General features: G+C 48.5%; 1 protein-coding gene across 2 annotated transcripts in view; it reads left to right on the forward strand.

Moving 5' to 3' along the window:
- The window catches only part of Galnt18 (polypeptide N-acetylgalactosaminyltransferase 18), a 322350-nt gene that overhangs the window by 169260 nt on the left and 132860 nt on the right, over positions 1 to 20230 (forward strand). Inside the window, exon 3 of one of the 2 annotated variants that reach the window (XM_052713837.1) lies at positions 11713 to 11879. The exons of the other annotated variant lie outside the window; for it this stretch is intronic. Coding sequence (XP_052569797.1) covers positions 11713 to 11879 — 167 coding nt within the window. The remainder of the gene's footprint in view (positions 1 to 11712; positions 11880 to 20230) is intronic. 2 annotated transcript variants of the gene reach the window in all.

Consider the following 20230-nt stretch of genomic DNA (forward strand, 5'->3'; position numbering starts at 1 on the left):
GATACACTGGCTCTTGGGTTGGCAGGTGTGTTAGGCACTGGGGCTGGGGTATCAAGAGTTGGTCTTTACAGAGTAGATCTATTTTCTACAACCCCGAATGAGAGCAACTGGGACAGACCCACATTCGAGCCCAAATCCAGAGCCAGAGAGAGAGCCTGTGCCACTATCAGGGGAGAGGTGGGACAGGATGGTAGCAGAGGAGTCAGGCACTAGGACCCTGGGGAGCATGTAACTGTCCTAGAGGAGGAGCAATTGGGAACTGGGGTGTGGGAGCTGGACAGCTGGATGGTGTTGCTGGTGTTCCTGCCCTAAGGTTGACAAATGGTGGATAGTTCCTGTGCTGTGTGCCAGGGCCATGCATATGCTCTCTCTGCAGCTTCATGCTGAACTTGATCCTCATACACACTCAAGCAGTTGGTACTATCCCATGATATATGGGAGAACGCTGAACCCTTACAAGGTTAAGAAACCTTTGGGTTAGGGAGAGACTAAGTCAGTAAAGTGCATGAGGACCTGAGTCCTATCCCCAGAGCCCACATAAGGAAGCCTGGTGTAATGGTGTGTGTTTGCAATCCTAGCATGGGGAGGTGGAGACAGGTAGATTCCTTGAATTGCATGTAGAAGAAGTGAGAGACCCTGTGTTGTTTTTAACAGTCAACTTGGCACAAGCTAGAATCACCTGGGAAGAGAGTTTCAGTTGAGGAGTTATGTAGGACAAGTTGGTCTGTGGGGAATTGTCTTGATTGGCAGTTGATGAAGGAAGGCCCATTAAGGCCAGCTCCTTTCCTTCAGCACAGAGTCGTAAACTGTATGAGACTGATGAACGCAAGCAAGCACGTGTTCATTCTCTCCTCACTCTTGACTGCTGGAGTCCCTGCCTTAACGTCCCTGAAATGATGGCCTGTAACTTAGAGTCATAAACGAAGTAAACCTTTTCTTCCCTATATTGCTTGTCATCAGGGTACTTAGTCACAGCAGCAGAAATGGAACTAGGAGAGTGTGTCTCACACAAACAAGGTGGATAGGGACTCCCCAACTCCAGTGACCTCTGGTCTCCACATGTGCGCGCGGGCAGAGGTAGTGTCTTTATGGGTCCTCAGGACTCCAGGATACCACCTTGTCTCTTCCCCTAGCCTGCACAGGGGAGCTTCTCTGACTTGGGATCTTGGCTCTGGAGAAGCAGAGGTCTGTGAAAGACAGACACAGGGCAAAAGGTGAAATAAACACTCTTTGTAAGGACTGTGCTGTCCACATTGGAAATGCTCACAGCACAAACATAATTGGGAGATTGCTCCTTAAACAAAGCACTCTGGGAACATACTTCTGTCTCTCCCTTATGTTAAGCTCATTGTGAGCCAAGAGTGTGATTGATTGTTCTTGAAGAAGCAGTAATCTCGAACTTTTATGTAATATCTTACAAGATGGAGGTGACAGTGTTGTTTTTCTTTGATGTTGGACCTTATATTCAGAAATGGGTTGTAAGGGACATAGAGGAAGTGGACCATTTGGGGGCCATCCTGGGAGAGACACTGGGCTACATGACAGATAATGTTTCTGTGTGGGTTATAGATTAGTAGTTAGATTTGCTTCTTTGGGTTCTAAAGCCAGGTCTCTTGTTTGAAAATTGGGTGACTTCCAGTAAGTTACGTAGGCTCTCTGTTTTTGTTTATATATAGGATTCTGCTCATTAGAGAGAGCAAGACAAAAGACTGTAATATATTTGGGGTCTGGGGCATACTTCCCAGCATGGAGTTGCTCTTGTTATCTGGGTCTGTGGTTTAAGAGTTGACTTATAGGTCAGAGGCAGAGAAGAAGTAATATGGTCATAACTTGGTCACCTAGAGGACCATGATGTGGACAGGGGACATGGGGTAGAGCAGTGCTCTGGCAGCAGATGAGAGCAGAGAGGCACACTGGGATACATCACATTGCGATCCCCAGGGAAAGCGTCTTCCCATCCCCAGAGACCCAGAGATCAAAGGTTGAGCCAAAGCTGGACGTGGCTGGACAGCAAAGAGACCTTGTGTCTCCTTGGCAACTGGCCTTTTGTGGCAGATCTAGGGACTCTGCCCTCCTTTGTCCTGGTAGATTTTGGGGACCCACCTTCTTCTAGCCATATAGATCCAGATCTAGGTGTGCCCCTTCTACTCTAGCAAATCTAGGGGACACCCCTTCTACTACAAAGGTCTAGAGGGCCCACGTTCCCCTGCCCCTGCAGATCTAGAGGACCTACCTGCCCCTGGCCTGGCAGATCTAGGGGACTCACCTGTCCCTGCTAGATGACATCCATTCTCCTGGCCATAGCAGATCTAGGGGGCCCACTTTGCCTTGCCCAGGTAGGCCTAGGGGACCTGTATTTCCTACCCCCAACAAATCTAGGGTTCCCACTTTTCCCTGCCCCAGCATATCTGCTCTGCCTCACATTCCTCACCCCTAGACACCACAACTCTGGCCTGCTCACCCACAGACCTACCAATCAGAGCCACCTAACCAACCAGAGCTTGCTGAGGTTTGCTGTCCGGGCAACTGTTCATTTAACTTCTGTATTCTCCAGATCACTGGGGTGTTCAGGGAACAAACGAGCTCCCTGCTTCTGGGTATTGTTTACACTGTAACTGATGGCATTCCTGTTTATCTCTGCTTATCTGCATGGCAGATCCTTTCTCTACGTTGATAAAAATCACCAGAAAGGATGTTCATTAAACTTCTGTCTCTGGGAGAAGCTGAGTGTCGATGTGTGCTCAGCAGCTCACTCCTTAGCAATTCCCAGGCCACATTCTGTTTCTAGACCAGGCCTGGACCAATCCTCTCACTGTGCAGTTGGCTGGAACTCCAAGTCTTGGTTGCCATTGTCTTTTCCACATCTGGACCAGTCTCTGAAATCCTTTCTATGATAATTACCCCACCCTGGTTCCATTATCCCCTTGTCGGATATGAAACTGTGTTTGTTGCTGTCAAGCAGGGAGGGTTATGTAAGTTGACTCCATTCTTGACCTGTCTTGATGGAGTTTCCAACAGTACAGTGCTCATGACCGGATATGTTCTTCTGCTCATGAGTTTGAGTTTTCCTGCAGGAGTCTGTCACCAGGCACTGTGCTTTCTGAAAATCGCCCTGCTGAACATTAAGCCAGGAGCTGTGAGTTCCTGGTATGCAGCAAGTCCAGATTTCATGTAGCTTCCATCAGACAATGTGTCATGATCACATATAGATACTCATTGCAGAAGCATACCGTGGCACGAAAGCAAGAGCGCAAACAACAACAAAATGGAAACAAAAACCAGGGCATCATGGGACTCCAATGATTTCAGCCAGGAAATGGAGTGAGCCTTTCTGTGTATGTGTCTGCCATCTGGGGTTCTTTGAAGATGATGCCGACCCAGGCCTTCATGTTCAGAAGCCAACAACAGGCTATGGAGGTGGGAGATGCGACTTGAGGTAACCTCTTTGTTTCATTTCTGCTACATCTCTCCCAGTGATTCATGTCAACAGTTACTCATTGTTAGTGCTCTGCTTCCTGCCCTGGACTTATGTTTCTGCCTGCTTAGAGCATCTCACATTCAAGGTACCCACAAGAAAGCCCATGATAGGCTCCCTGATCCTGCAATAACATCAAATCTAACTGCTTAGCATTCCCATTGTATAGCTATTAACATTTCCTCCAAATTGAAACTTCCCCTCTTGGGGGAGGAGAGAGGTTTTAGAACTCACTAGAGGCCTGGGAAACTCAGAAAACTGCAAGAGTCACGAAGCTCGTCCCCAAGATTAGATGAGCAGTGGACAGTTGCAGGGAGGACTGTCTTTGGTAGAGCTGCCTGCGAGCTGCCCTCACCTATGCTGGATGGTCCTTTGCTCATGCAGCTGCCTTTGAGTCACCTGTGTTCTTGCAAGTAGCCCCAGTCAACTCCGATTCACCAAGCTAGACTGGAGCAGAATTGTTTCCGCGGTCTGTCGTTGGTGCCCTATCTAGACTAAACATCTGTTCACATCCTCCTGGGAAAAGTCATACAATAGGCCCTGAGCAAAGCTGCCTCATAGGTCAAAATTAGGCCTATTGATTACTATGTGAGGCTTAGGAATCAGTCACCGACGCCCTCAATTATGGGCCAAATGACAAGGCTGCACGCAGGGCGGAAGACACTGAACCTTTACACAGGTGTCCCTGGGCTGCTTGTCTCAAAGGCACTAATGTAACTTGGAGAACATCTCAAGCTTCCATGCCCAGCAGTCTTTAACACGCTGGCCTGAACCTTCTTCCAGCCAGACATAAAATCCCTCTCCAGGCCTCATGCAGAACTAGCAGCCTAGGACCCAGACCTCTCAACAGGCTTGCTTGATGCCATTAACACAGCACCTGTATCGCTGAGCACAACTCTAGCGGCATAGAAAGGAAGGTGGGCTTCATCATGCAGCAGGGGTTGGCATTCAGATGAGCCCAGGCTTAATTAGGCCTCAGAGGATAAATTCCCACCTCAACTGCATTTCTGTCATCTGTGCAGTGGGAATGAAGACACTGAGTGGTACTGGTAGTTGTTGGGAGCAATAAAACAATAGAAAAGAACATAAGCCTGCGTGTGGCATAAAGGAAATGCTCATTACTACTCTTGATTCCAGAGGTTCTCTGTGGAGTCTGGGGAGAAGTGGTAGAAGGTACAGGAGTCCCTTAGCTCTGAAGGTTGTGAAGATGTATATGACAGCCAGAGGGAGGGACCGTCTTGACTTGTCTCATGCCGGTGAGAATCCTCACATGACCTCATCCTTGGGTCTCCTTGAGTCCAATATCCCAGAAGCCAACAGGTGTGAGTGCCCATATAATCTGGAAATGTTGGAAGCTAGAAGTGAGATCATGGGAACACTGTGCACATTGTGTGGGTACACGGAGGACAGTATCTGGTGTAAGGACACTGGTATCTAGAACCAAGAGTAGCCCTGGAGGGACACGAGGTGTTGCTGGTCTTGAAGGCTACAAGGTCTCCCTAGGCTTATGCTCTAGGTGGCTAAAAATTCACCTCAACACTGTATTCTGACTATAGCTGAGAGGGGAGGATCTCTCTGGGAGAAGGTGGGGAAGAATGACCAGGACAGCCTCCCTCAGGGAGCAGTTACCTCAGTGTCAGCTTCTCACTTTCTTCGCTCAGGTTGGACTCTTTGCTGTCCTCTCAGAACTCTGGCACAGAAAAGCCCTGTCCCCAAAGTGCATTGGCAGTCTCCTTTGACCTCATTCTGGAAGTAATGTGCTCCACCCTCCCCATGGAAAGTCAAACTGCCCCATGAATCATCTCATGGACAATAATCTTGTCCATTTGTTGAGGTCAATGAAAGGGCGTAGACTGCTAATCCAGCATGGGGTTGCCCAGCTATAGGGCATGAGGACTTATATCCTCATTTGATGGTCAAGAACTGGGCATGGTCTCATACAGAGGCCTACTGCTTCCATTTCTTTCATAGGTAATGACACCCAAACTCTTGATAGAAATTTGTCTTGGAGATGACTCAAAACAATCTGGGGGTAAATCTTCAGAGAGGGTCCCCAAGTTGTCTTGTCTCTTGCCCCTGCATCTCCTTTTGTGTATAGAGATCAATGGAGTGGGGTCTATCAGGACCATCAATTCAGCTTATTAGACAGTCCTGACACGCCTCCTCAGCTACACCTTGTTTTTATCTCTAGTGGGGAACAGCTTGACTTTGAGCAAGAGTGAAAATAAAAAGGTAACTTTTATAGCTTGATTTTACAGGGGAAAGTGCCTCTACTCAAGATGAGTCAGGGCTGGCTTTTACACAGTTAAGTGTCCTTAAGTAAGGACAGGTTGGTGACATTTACAGAGTGTCTTTGCATTGCAACCCTCAACTACAGAAGTGAACACAGAGCAGGAAGAGCAGAGACAGCTCTCAGGTGGATGGGAGGGTGGCTCTGAGCTTTAATTTGTGTGTAGCATGTCCTCAGAGGCTTGAAGGTTTCATGGCCAGCCTGTGTTGCTATTGGAAGGTAGTAAAACCCTCAGGAGGTAGGACCTAGCAGAAGGAAGCTAGGTTATTGGGAGTGCACCTTTGAAAGAGACATTGGGATAGAACCTTGTTGATCTTTGCTTCCTGTCCACCATGAGCTAAACAGCTTTCCTCCACCAATGGCATGCTGTCTTGACAGCAGCACGACAAATGACCACAGGCTGAGCTCTCAGGAGCCATGAGGCAAAGATGTACCTTCCTCCCTTCACCTTGCCTTCTCTTGGGTGTTTGGGACAGCCGTGGCAAGCTGACTAACCCTCCAGGAAAGCATCCTAACTGGGATGATGTGGCCCAAAAGGTATGGTGACCTCATCCTAGAGGAGCCAGGTGCTAGATGTGCTCACTACTTTTACGTGTGACCAAACTACCTAACAAAAAGACCCTAGAGAAGATGAGTGTGTTTGAGCTTGTTTTTCAGAGGGATCAGGACATGGTTGTGGCGACGGGAGCATGGGGAGGAAGCAACATTCATGTCATGACGGACAGGAAGCAGACCATGAGGAAGACACTGGGGACCAAAAATAACCTTGAAAGCCATGCCCTCCCCAGAGTGCTCTGCCAACCAGGGGTCAAGCATTCCAAGCGTGAACATGTGGGGGACATTTCATAGTCAAACCGTAAGACCAGATCCCCTCAGCAGTGTGCTTTCGAGAGCAAAGTCTACAAGGTGATTGCTGGACTGGCAGGAGAAGAAAGCTGGAGTCTAGGGCAGGCACACAGAGCTTGAATCCGTCATCATCTTCCTCTGTGGCATTCCTGGAAGTGTGTTTCTGTTGTAAGACCCCAGCAGCAGCAGCCATCTGTCCCACGTTCAGCATCCTGAAGTGCCAGTGAGGGCTGTGGCCAGCAAATAGGTGTACATCTTGACTGACATGGGCTTTCTTTTCTTTTTGTTTCCTTCCCTCAACAATGCAAGTGCTGCTTCAATATTGAGTAGAAAGATTGGAACCACGGCTCTGTGTGTGTGTGTGTGTGTGTGTGTGTGTGTGTGTGTGTGTGTGTGTGTGTGTGTGTGGCAGGCAGGGATCGGGGAGGATTTGGAAGGAAACTTCTTCGACAAATCAGCACAATGTCTACTTTTTTCCAGGCACTGTGCTGGGCAGTGGTAGGAGGCTGTGAGCAAAGCCATATTTTGGCCCTCAAGAAACTCATGGTCCAGGGACAGGGTAGTCATCTGAGTTTGTGTGAAACAGTCTTTGTTCTGAAACTGAGAAAAGTCTACACAAACCACCTGGCCTAGTTGCTTGGGGGGCAAGGGATGTCCCTTGTAACAGTTGGTGGTGACAAGGTACCACTTGGGAGGGAGGCAGAGAGTATGCAGGCCATTTGGTTAGCCAAGTGTGGTCTGTTCACTGCATGTATATAAAAGAGCCTCAAGTTTGCTCAGCAAAAGACTTCTGTGTGATCTTATCTTCCTATGGTGAAGACATGAGAGCATTAAGAGGCATGTCCTTGTTGCATGATCATGGCAGGCAGAGCTGAGTAGGGTGCCCAGATGCTTCCATCCATGCTGCACTAAAAATGGCCACCTTGACTGGTGGCACTTCCCACCCCTTGCTTCACCCAGAACCTCTTTCAGGTAGGTGTGGAAAAACTGAAGTGGGGAGGAAGAAGATGCCTGTGTTGTGAGAAACTCACCATGATCAGGTTCCCAGTAAAAAGGGAAAAGAAGGTTCAAAGAGGGTAGTACGATTGACCTCGAGGAACCACTTAATGGAGACCATGAGGAACTGGGGCCATAAATGCAGTGAAAGGATATACCAGTCGAACAAGAGCCTGCTGGTGGAGGCGGGGCCTGGCATCCACCAGATAAGGTAATGGCTGCACAGAAAATAAACGTGCCTATTTGTGCTCTGTTTGATGCCCAAACCCTGACTGACCACCTACTATGCCCGAGTCCTTGTTGAAGCTGGCAGAGGAGCAAGGTTGAAAAACAGTCCGTGCTGTCATGGAGCTGTATTCACTGGAGCTCAGGGAGAGATTGTAAACAAGTGTGAATATGACATGATACTGTAGGGGTTCCGTTATGTCTTTGAGAGGGTTTGAAAGTCTTATGAAAATGATGATCATTGAGGTTTTAGTTGTAAAACAACCACAACATTTTGATTATACTTGCAGAATGACCCCCGGGAGACTGGCTTACAGGGCCTATCATGGCTGTCACTGGGGAAGTTTAAATGGGTCTTCTTGGAAGGGGGAGTCTAGGTAACCATGTTCAGAAATAAGGGAAGAGACTGGGGGAAGGTGGTTAACTATGTCTCTGAAAATGACCTGAAAAGGCAGAAGTGAAAGTCTGAGAACTGAGTTTACAGGAAACGCTGGGCAGGTACAGGGGTCTAGGGCCACAACCTCATTGCTCATGAGATTTACCAGTGAAGACAATGAGCTTGGACCATACAGTGACCCCATCAGGAGCTATCCACTGTGCTTAAAAAAAATTAAGACCAATGTGTTGTTGGACTGTGCATGGCTTCACTTTGGATTTTGTTTTTACACACACGTATCTCTCTCCCTCCCTCTCTCTCTCTCTCTCTCTCTCTCTCTCTCTCTCTCTCTCTCTCTCTCACCCTCTCTCACCTTTCTCTCTCTCTGTCTCTCATGTGTGTGTGTATGTATACATGAATGTGTGTGTGCCACATATGTTCAAGTGCCTGAAGAGGCTAGAAGATGGGGATTCTCTCTGCTGTAAACTTTGAGAGTTGAGCTCAGGTCCTCTGGAAGAGCAGCAAATGCTCTTAGCCACTGAGCCATGTTTCCAGGCCCATGTGGCACTACTTTTAACATGAACTTAGCAAGTAATGCATATGTCAGGATTCTCCTGTTTCCATGCTCAGGGAAGGCCCAGCTGTCTAGTCTTGGCTGCCTATCATAAATACATTCTAGCCAACAGAATTACTTGACTGTCTTCCACAAGCCTTCTCGTTGTTATCAAAATTGCATTCACAGTAAGAAAAGACAAAATGATCTCTGGGAAGGGTCTGGTGAGCTGAAGAAGTTCCTCTTTTCGCTGTGGTTAGGCAGGCTGCTTGTCTCTTCTCCAGACACAGCACTGTCCCCGTAGCCCTGTAAGACCTTGGTATGACCCACTCTTACACACTATTGAAGAGTCTGGTCAAATCTCTCCTCTTCATAGAGGGCTTCTTGACCATTCCCTGGAACAGCTGTCCCGACATCATGCTGTGCATGCGGCCTGTGCTACCTTTCATCTGAACAGTTACATCAGCTTGCTTCCACGTTCACCCATTTCTGTTGTCAGAGCATAAGCCCCATGAGGACAAGGATTTTGTCTGTGTCCCATTGTGCCCCAGTGCCTATCATCATCCCTACCAGGTGTACAGAGCTCAATACATAATTATTCCATTAAGTACAAGAATGAAAGTGTGCTATGCCAGTCTGTTAACACGATGGTTGCATTAAAATTGCAAGTGTGAAGTAGATTTGGGAAAAGGCTCAACTCCTTTCCCTCCCCCACCTCCCTTTGGTGAGAGAGAAAGAGAGCTGGAAATAGAATGGGAGAAGTTTCTGTAAATTTCTTGTAACCATAGAGACGGTGATTTTCGTTTATTAATCTCCTGCTCTTAAGCAGGCTGGGGCCCCATGGTGATTTCTCCAAATTGCTCAGTCTGGTTATCCTGCAGCCTTCCTCATTAAGAAGAGCAGGCCCGTTCCTATCCCGCAGCACTTTAATTACTGCGAGCAGAAGCAATGCGCTCTACGCTCATTACCTCGTGCTCAACTTGGCCGCACCCCCACTTTAGAACAATGTAGTGGGGTCACCAACCCTAAACCCCTGGAGCCTTTGGTGCCAGGTGGTGGGTGTGGGTGGCTTCTTCCCCAAGCCTGGGGCTCTTTCCTTACATTCAGCTGTCTTGAAGGTGAGGCTCAGGACCTTCTGGAAGAGCTTTTCATTTAAGTCAGGGCAGGCCACCAGCAGGGGTTCCTGCCCATGAAGGCTATGCTTTTGGCGGAAAGAATTACCCCTGGGAAGTGTGCTCTTCTTGTTGTCTGGCCTCTTGTGAGATCTGATTTCATGGTTCTTTGCTCCTCTTCTTCCCATGCAGAAAGACAGGCAGCCTCTGTGAGTGTGCTTCTGGTCAAGTCAGTTTCCCCCATTGGCTTCAGGAAGCTGGGAAATGGTAGTTGTGGGCAGCAGCTCCTTTTGTGGCAGCTCTTCCTCAGGGAAGAGTTTTTTAGTGCACATATTAGAAGACCAGAGTTGGAATTCTACAATGGCAGTGAGCTTCTGCTGTAGCTATTAGTAGGGACTTCTCAGCTATGAGTGGCATTAGGTTTGGTCCTTCTGTCTCTCAATTAGTGTTGGGACTCTGACTTTAACTTCCCTTTGGGTCCCTGATGAATGGGATGTGGAGAACACTCGAGTGAAGAAGAATGGGTTTAACAGAGACATGTCTCTGGGTGGAGTCTCAGCTCCCCGAAAGCTGGTCACCTAAGGTGTGACCTCCCTGCCTGTGGAAACACTAAGACTTCCCTTTGGCTTAATTCTCCATCCTGTTGGTTTAGAAATGCTGAGCCATCCTTCCAGGAAATGTTCTGAGAGAACCAGCCATTGGCCGTCTGCTACACTAGTGAATGCTTCTTATCCTATGGCCCATGAACCCATATGGGGTCACTTAATTTAATGTGGGGCTTGTGGATGGTTGAAAAGAGTGAAAGATGCCGGGTGGCGGTGGTGCATGCCTTTAATCCCAGCACTCGGGAGGCAGAGCCAGGCAGATCTCTGTGAGTTCAAGACCAGCTTGGTCTACAGAGCAAGATCTAGGACAGGCACCAAAACTACACAGAGAAACCCTGTCTCAACAAACAAAAAAATTAAAATTAAAAAAAGAAAGAAAAGAGTTAAAGAGTTCTGAATGCACAGAGGCCAAAGCTTAGTTCAAAAGTCAAACTCAGGATGAATCCAAGAAGTTTCAGGTAGTGCTCACCTATGTTATGTGCACAACTTCACCACAGCCTCGGTTCTGAACACTCAGCACGCGCACTTTGCACTGTGTATACCCCAAGGCCACATGGCACCGATGGGTGCTCCCTGAAACAGAGGATCAGGTTCAAGATCACTGTATGATCTAAGATGCACTATTTTTTACCATCCATGCTAAGTGTTCAGCTCCCATAGAAACACAATAGTTTAATTACAGAGAGCAGAACTGCTCATATATCCCACCACCATTTACATGTAAGTTTAGTGTGCCGTTGGACTATGCTGTGCTGAAAAGACAAGCATATGGAGATCCCTCAGATATCAATTTTATCTTTAATAAATGATAAGTGTACATGTATACCAAAGAATTGGTTTTAAGATACATTTATGTATGATTTATCATTAAAAGTTTGAATTAAGCACCTATTTTAGGTACCTCTATACTCAGTGTCACTTAAGAATTTCCTGAGTAAGAAGGGGTTATGGTATAAGAAGTCTTAAGCCCTGCACTAGGTACTTAGGTCCTGCTGTGCAGCTGGCATGGCCATCAACCCATTCTCGTGCTCTTGTGGGCCAAGCTTTCAGTAGCTGTAGACTTCTGCTGCTCAAGTAAGGCCCATCTTCAGCATACCAGAGATGAGGCCTTGGGGAGACCTTAGACTCCTAAGCCCATCAGAAAAACCGAAGGAATTTGGAGGTAGGCGCATATCTGGTGTGGCGACAGTGGCGTCACCAGCAGGTCCAAGAGCTCAGTCATTCTTCTTTCCAGGTGCCGCAACCTCTCATTCCCTGACAGCCTACCAGAGGTGAGCATCGTGTTCATCTTCGTCAATGAGGCGCTCTCGGTGCTGCTGCGTTCCATCCACTCGGCCATGGAGCGCACACCACCACACCTGCTCAAGGAGATCATCCTGGTGGATGACAACAGCAGCAATGGTGAGTGCCCACTCCCTGGAGCCCAGCACCTGGCCCTGGGAAGGCTGATAAGAGTCTTCAGCTTTATGTTTTCACGTCTCGAGGCTCCCAATGGCTGTTCCATCTAGGGGGTGTCATCTCAGAGACAGATTTCATGATGGCCACTGCTTGGAAAGTCCATGTGCATCCCAAAGAGGCTGAGTCTTCAGTGGCTCACCACTGTCTCTCCTAGCATTCTAATGCACTATGAGGAGATGAAAGGATGTGGATCTACCCCACCTCACACACAGTGACTCTTTCCTATGAAGTGTTACTTTATTGGTGGTGCTCCTGCTTCCACTTGGATGACTGTTTGCAGTTGTTGTTTTGCCAACAAGAGTGAGGATGGTGCTGATGGTAGGGATGTTGATAGACAGGAACCAAATGAAAGCAGTTGAGCTATTGGCTATCTTTGTGAATCACTGATTCCCCTCTGATGTCCATGCCCTGTCCCCAGAAAGGCTCAATCGTGCCTGCAAGGGCCCTGTTGAACTCTTCAGTGTGCCTCTTTCTCCAGCTACATCTGTCCCTTGGTCCATGGTGCACATCCTCTGGTTCCCACTCTCAGAAGTTCCCATAACTCTCTGGACTTAAAGATCAGGTGTGGACAGCTTAGAGACCAGTGCTCTCAGCAGGACCACATCTGTGGATGTGCTTATGAAACTGCATGACTAGAAGCAACAATCAGCCATTGTGGGAGTGGATCACAAGTCCCCGAGCTTGCACTGTCTTTCAAGCCTTCTCAGGTGTAGCTAGTAAATTTCCCCATGAATCAGTTGCTGTAATGTGGGCAATTTGTGATTTGTTATCAATTAAAGCTGAAACATATCAGATAATTGAAATGCCTTTCATCTCAATAAGTGAATTTCCCTTTTCATTTTCTCATCATGAGGTAAGAACCACAGGAGCAGAACTGTGAAGGGATTCAAGAGCTTTCCAAAGGGAATGCTCGTGATTCACTTGCTTCATTGTTCCATGGGCACAAAGGAAGGAGGCCTCAATGATGTGAGCAAGTAGGAAAGGCCCAGCCTCCATCTCTACTGGTACCCACCTTTGCTTAAGATTCAGTGAAAGGATTCTCCAGAGAGGTGTATGCCCTACCTCTCATCTCACATGACGAGGTGAGGGGTGGCAGAACCTCTACACTGGAGGGGAGGGCAATTCCAAATAAAAGACACCCCCAAATCTCACTCCAATACATTTTAATACAGACTAAAGGAAGAGATACTGTTTGACTTTAATCTGTGTGGAAAGCAAAGGGATGATGGGGCTGGTATTCTAAGAAATTTGGATAAGGAAAGTGAGTCAGGTGTGGAGGATTTCTTATGTGAATTCTTAAAATGTAGACTTTATTTTGTTAATGCTGGTAACCATCATATGGTTTTGGTAAGAGGAATGAGGGGTTGAAGACTTGTCTGCTTTGTGATCCTGGGTGGGGAAGGGGCCTCTGGAAGAAGGGACATGGGTAAAGAGGCTCTTGCAGAAGGGTAGACCAGAAGTTTAAGACCAGGAGGACCGAGAACAAGACATAAACCTGAGAGACATTACAGAGGAAGAATTTGAGAGACCTGCCATGGACAGATGGGCCAAAAGAGGGCAGGGCACCGATGACTCGAAGTTTCAAACCAAGGTGATGGAAAGGATGGTGGGTATTGTCCTGGGACATGGAGGTAGCAGAGCAGTGTGCTGGTGCAGTGGTTACCCGTGAATGACATACATAGAAAAGCATACTTGGAAACTTTCAAACCCTCAGGGAGTTTGGCAGCAATGGTACAATGAGGTAACTCGGCTGTAAGGGTGGCTACACTCAGATGCACAGGTGATACGGCTGCATCTAGCTCCCTGTGCATACCCAAGAGAGCACCTGCATATCGGGGAGACCTAGACAAGCTGTGTGGGCTGGAGCAGCCTCCAGTATTCTGATTGTGGTATTGACTGTAGTGTGTACAAAGTTACCAAGAGGCTGTGGGATGTAGCTCACTAGTAGAGCACTGGTTTAGCACGCACAAAGCTCCAAGCTTCACCCTCAGCACCACAAATATATTTTTAAAAAGATTTTAGCATTAGGAAGGCTGGAGTGAGGGTGCTTGAGAACTTCTTCTACACTTTGTGCTTTTAATTAATTCAAAATATGATGTTAAGCCAGATGTGGTGTTGCCTGCCTGTAATTCCAGCACTCCAGAGACAGAAGTAGATGGATCTCTGTGAGTTCGAGGCTAGCCAGAACTGCATAATGACATCATCTCAAAATAATTATAACAATAATAGTAATAATAATATTAATATTACTACTAATGATAATTGTAATAACTTTTAGACCACCCAAAAGCTCTCCCTTGAGATTCTACCTCATTAAATTTGAAGCAGAGTCTGGAAATTGCTGTTTTTAAAGCATCCTTAGCAATCCACGGCTCTGACTGACAGCCTGGATGAATGGCCCAGATATATCTACACTCTCTTCACAGTAAGTGTCACTATGTACTGTGAAGGGAAGGACTCTCAGGCTGAAGTGAGAAGTTGTGCATTCTAAGATGCTCCCTGCAGAGGAGGAGTGGCCGAGAAAATCCCTCTCTGCTAAATCTCAGTAACTTCCTGTGTGAAATAGAGGTGACGGTTGTCCCAGGTGCCTCACCTGCCTAAAGTGGTAAAACAAGCTATATAACTGAACTGAACCTGTCAATGTTGTCCCTGCCCAGCCCTACGCCTTTCCCAGAAGTCTAACACGCAGTGAACTGCACAGAGGATGCAGGAGACCTGAATCAGAGTCTCATAAACTGGGTAAAGAAGCCCCAGCTGGGAAGACAGGGTGTCTAAAGAGAAGAACTGAGAATAAGAGCCCAGAAGCTTAAGGAGGGTATTGAAGGTGAGATAGTCAGGACCAGGAAGGAGAGGGTGGGGAGTGACAGGTGGTGGCAGAATAGGAACCATGGGAATAGGTTAGTCATCCGCCCTGCAATGAAAGAGCTCCAGGTTGCCGTAACCCACAGGCAGGTGGATGATAAGGATTCTGAGAAGAGGCTCCTGGGTCTGGAATATCTGGCTCTGGAAGCCTTGGTAAATAGCAAGGCTGGGGCTGGGGGTGAGAAGCCAGATGCAGAGGGGGAAGTGGGGAGGGGGAATTCACTATGAGGGATTTGACTCCAGGGGAAGATCGCCAGCTCAGGCAAGGAGCTGGAGCAATGTTTCCTCAAAATAAAAATTTACAGCATTATCATCATCATCTACAGCAAGAAGTTTCCATCTGACCCAGGATGACACACCTACTCATGCCCCTGTACACACCATCCCTGATTGAAGCAGAACTTCTAAGAAACAATACCTACTCTTACAATGCACAAAGCATTCTGCCATTTCCCATTGTATTCTGTGCTATGGTATTCAATTCTATTGTATTTTGTTCTTTTCTCTCTCCTTTAGAGGCAGGCTGTTCTCAAGACCTGGAGTGCTTATCAAAAGCACTTTGGTGAACTTGGGGATCTGGGGTCCAGGCCATTTCTGTAGTGATTAAATGGGTCTGAAGAGGGGGTATCTGAGTCCCTGAGGTCAGAGGCACTGAGCAGGGGCTCTGTAGAAGCAGAAGACGGGTCTGGAGTACAGATGCCAAAGAGAACAAAGGGTTCATCTGCTCCCCAGTCCAGAGGTACAGAGGATGAGTGGACAGGTAGCCGGAGGCAGCAGAGGCAGTGGAAGGCACGCACAGTGGTAGGCTCTCTCAATCCTAGCACCCTGTGGCAAGCAGGGTTCTAAGACTAGAGTGAAATGGGACAGAAAAGTGACCAGTAGCAGAGAGATGGCCTTGGCCAGGTGAAGGTAGAAAATGGATAGCAGAGAGACACTCTGGGGAAGGGTGCACCCCTGTCCTGAGGTCACTTCCTAGTGGCTCAGGCTGACCCAGTGGCTGTGTTTCTACCTTGAGCAGCCCCTGTCATGGGATCTGCTCCTCTCAGACATCATGTCACTCAGTCAGCGATCATTACAAGTTCATCAGAGGGACTCGGCTCAGCTCCATAAACATTCCAGGAGTCTGACCTATCAGTTCAAGTCTTAAGTACAAAGCATGGAGGAAGGAGGAAGGTCCCCTTTTGGTCACTTCTTATCTTTGGTTTTCTTAGGTGCCCTGTGGGGACCTTCAGCCACTCCTTGCCCTGTCGGTCTGACAGAGCCCCCAAGGACAGCAAGGGGCAAAGGGAACAAAGGCTCTGTGGAAGTAGCAGATTGCCAAGGGGATGAGTAGGCAGGCTAAAGAGGCAATAATAACGTGACACAGTTGATGGAGGTGACAGGTGTTTCAGTCATGGGGTAAAGGCAATTCACCATGATGGGAAAGCTCAGGGCTGGACGCTCGGCCAGCTTTGCAGTTCCAGCTCTCTCTAGAGTCTTCCACCAGTGTGTTCTTAACCTGTATGAACCCTATTCTCCTTATCTGTAAAATTGAGATGTTTAATTCCTACCTCTGAGGTTGTTCGGAGTCTTGGATGAGATAAGGAATGATGGAAGAATGTGGGCTTTTAAGATTCTAAATTAAGCAGTACAGAGCCATGGGAATGGCTTGCTGGCAGAGCCCTCCTTCCCAGCCTCACCAGGGTCTCTGTGTAAATTGGTGCTTTCTCTACCCACCTTCTCTGCTGCAGCCTGGGCTTCCTCAAACAAAGAAAGGGGAGGCCAACCATGCTTCCACCCAAGCGTCTCCACTGTTAGCGCCCTCCGAGGCCAGGGCCTGAGGATCTGCCAGTGGTCCTGTAGAGGAGCCTCAGTTCATCTTCCCAAGCCCCTCAGCTACTTCCTCCACCAACTCTGCTTTTCCAGAGACTGACTTCTCCTTGGGATGCTGCCACTCCCTTGTAAGCAGTCTTAATGTCAGTGTTGATTTGTGATTGACAATACGGAGATTTATGCCAGTCACCGTCCTGCCTCAGGACATTGGTACAAGCTTGCCTTCTGCCTGACACACCTGACATAGCCTCACCCCACCTCGTACTTTGCCTATTGCCTCTTTAGGGCGTCCCTCCAGCGGGCTGTCAGTGACTGGCGCTGTGTAAACGGCAGTCCTTGTCCTTGTCCCTGTCCCGCAGCACCCTCACTGGCTTCTCTCCCTCTGTCACACCTATTGCCCTCTGGTGGACTGAACTTAGCGCTTCCTCTCACTAATTCATGTGTACCCTATAACACACACACACACACACACACACACACACACACACACACACACACACACACCCCTGCCCCATGTGAAAACTCCAGGAAGATGAAGCATCTTTGCCCCAACTGTATCCCCTGTATGTGGACTAGTGCCCAGCACTTGCAAGGACTCAGCATCCGTTGCTTTGGTGAAAAGACAAGTGAATCTGGGACCTGGAGGTCTGGTCAAGATGTGGAGTCTGCATGGTGGCACTCCAATGCACTGGAGACCCTGTGTCTCCATGTCTAACTGTTGCTGCTCTTCATGCTGTGGGAGGTGAGAGTGCCGTGCCAGGCTCAGCTTCCCTCCAGAGATGGGGTAGAGCTACTTGCTGCTACCCAGGCCTATAGCATGAATGCAGGTGGTGGATGGAATGCAGAGCAGGAAGGGGCCTTTTCTTGCTATGACCCCAGCTTGTCCTGAACTCAGTGCTGGTCCTCAGAGCCAGAGAACCACGAAGTCTCCCTGCTTTGGTCAGTGTAACCCATCTCCTGCAAGTAATCCTCACCATCAGCCACACCCTGCAGGCTCAGCTCTGCACCTCTACAGCCACATTTCCAGGCCCCTGATGCCTCTTAATTGTCCCAAGAAAATGATGGGAACTGGCTCTGAGCTCCTAGGCTTCGCAATGAATTGCAGTGGGCCAGTGTTTTCAGCTGTGGCTGGGATGTCACCTCAGGCTTCCAAAGGAAGGGGACCAGAGTTTTCATCCCATGAAATTATCTCTGCCTTTGATTTTCTTCATTGGTTCCTTTAGCGGGTTTTCAAATCACATGACTGAGTTCTCTGTGAGCTTGTGCATGCCTCACAGTACCCCAGTCCTAGGTTCAGGGCCAGGTTCTGGGTAAAAGTGATTTTTTCAGATCCCCTCACAGCTAGCATCCTGTCCCACAGCTTTCCTACCCCCACTTCCAACAAACGAAAAAACCCGGGCTTCTTTCCATGTTCTTCTCTGTTTGTCTCATTTATGAATTCAGATCCTCTTTTGATAAATCATATGCCCTTCTTTCCTGCCACTTAAATTTCAAAGTTAATCTTTATTTTGTTATTAAGCACATCAAAGGAATGGTAATGTCAACTCCTCTTTTAAGAATCCCGTTCCCTGGAGGCTTCCGTCTGCTCTTGATTTGGCAGACATTGGCTCAGCCTCCACCCATCCCTCACACTTGCTCTCTACTTCTGCTTGCAGACTCAAGAATGGTGGCTTCAGCATGTCCTGGCCTCGAAGGCTCTGGTGCTCCTGTCCCTCTCTCCCAGGCTGTGATCTCCCTTGCTCACACTGCCAGGAGATGCCATAGAACTAGTTAGGATGCAAGTGACAAGTAGGACAGAGCTGTCCCTCAGTGTCATAGTGACAGACAGACCACCAAGAGCCTGCAGACTCAAACTCAGTCCATCAACTAAGTGAATTTCCATGTTGCTCTGACAGGATGCCTTACAGGTCAGCTTAGGGATGGGAGAGTTTCCTCCGGCTCACCGTTTGGTGGCAGCCCATCCTGTGGGGAGGCACGTCGGCAGCAGCAGCACGAGGCAGCTGGTCACACTGCCTCTGTGCTCAGGAAGCAGAGAGATGAGTGTTTACTTCTCAGCTTACATTTTTCCATTTTTTTCAGCTAAGGACCCAGCCCGGGGATAGTACCATCCACATTCTGGGTGGGTCTTCCCTCCTAAGTTAAACCTTTCTTAATCACCCTCTCAGACACACGCAGAGGTGTTTCCAGGGTTATTTTAAATCCAGCCAAGTTGTCAGTGAAGATGAACCATCACACTGGCTCTCGGGAGGAAGCGGACACTAGAGAAGGCAGAAGCAGCCTGGCAATGCCCCTGTCTACATGGCAGGACCAGGCTGGAGCCCTTGCTTCTCACTCCAGCTGAAGCTCCTCCTTCCTCCACAGGTTGTCTCCTTGCTCACTCCCTACTCCAGTTCTCCTGTCTTCACTGTGTGTGAGCATGATGCCCACATCCAGGCAACCCTGGGCTGGCTTTCAGTGCTTTACTTAGTTTACTTAGCTAATAATCAGAAGTAGGACCATTTGCTTCCAGAAAGCTGTCCTTCATTTTGCATCCCACACAGTAGGCTGGATGAGGGAGTATCTCAGTGGTCCCATGTCCCTCCCACCGTGCTGTGTTTTAGCTGGACATGAATGGCAGAATGACATTTAGCCCCAGATGAGCCACGACAGGCAGGTTAAGAGCGACCCAGCACTGGTCATCTCAGGACCTCTGTGTGTAGCTTGTGGGAACCACTTGGCCAGTTTTGCAGGTAAAAGAATAGGTACAAAGCCCCAAAGATAGACAGAGGCAATAAAGCTGAGTTTCAGAAGTTAACAGAAAAACAAGGGTGAGGAGGACCCATGACCACACAACCAAGAAGGATGGATAAGGGAACCCAGTCTGTTGGCCTTGGTGTCGCTTTCTGTCATGCTACTGGGGAATTTGATGACACATTATCTGGTTATCCCTGGACAGCCAGGCTTCCCAGCGCTTCCAGAGGAGGATATGCCAGAACCCAAGTGATAGCCACACACCTGAAAATGGTGGGCCTGTGCTCTGCAGCTCCAGCACAAACCAGGACTTCAGCCCCCTCCTAGGTCCAGGATGCCTAGAATCCAGGATCTGCTCTGCTAGAAGGCATCAGGCAGGCTTGGCCAGCAATGGTCCTCAGAGTGGTCTCTGGGTGTCAGGTCTAGTTCCTACCCAACTGCTCCCTGAGGCCAGGACTGCTTGTCCAGCCTGGTCCTCAGCTAGAGTGACCTCCAGTACCCCTGGGGAAGCTGAGTCCTTCCCCCAACTCACTGATCACTTCTCTATGCCAGACCCATTCTAAGTGTATCCTATAAATTCATCATGCCCCTTGAGAGTGGTAAGAGCCACCATCAGTGTGCCTATATAACAAGAAAACAGGCACAGAGAAGCAAAGTGACTTTTCCAAAGTCACACAGAGGTGACAGTGGAACCCATGACTTCAGAGACTAGGGCCTTGACCAGTAGACAGGCTGCCTCCCATGCTGCATAGTACTCTGACTCCAAAAGACTCATCTGACCTCTGTTCTCATTCTTTAACTCCATCCCCTCTGGAGAGAGCAAAGCTGGGCAGTGGGACCAACCAATGAAGTAGGAGAAATAAGGAACACGAGCAGGGTGGGCTGTCCCC

Source organism: Peromyscus californicus, unplaced genomic scaffold, assembly GCF_007827085.1.
Source record: "Peromyscus californicus insignis strain IS unplaced genomic scaffold, ASM782708v3 Scaffold_4__1_contigs__length_199733344, whole genome shotgun sequence".
In the NCBI taxonomy this organism is placed as follows: Eukaryota; Metazoa; Chordata; class Mammalia; order Rodentia; family Cricetidae; genus Peromyscus; species Peromyscus californicus.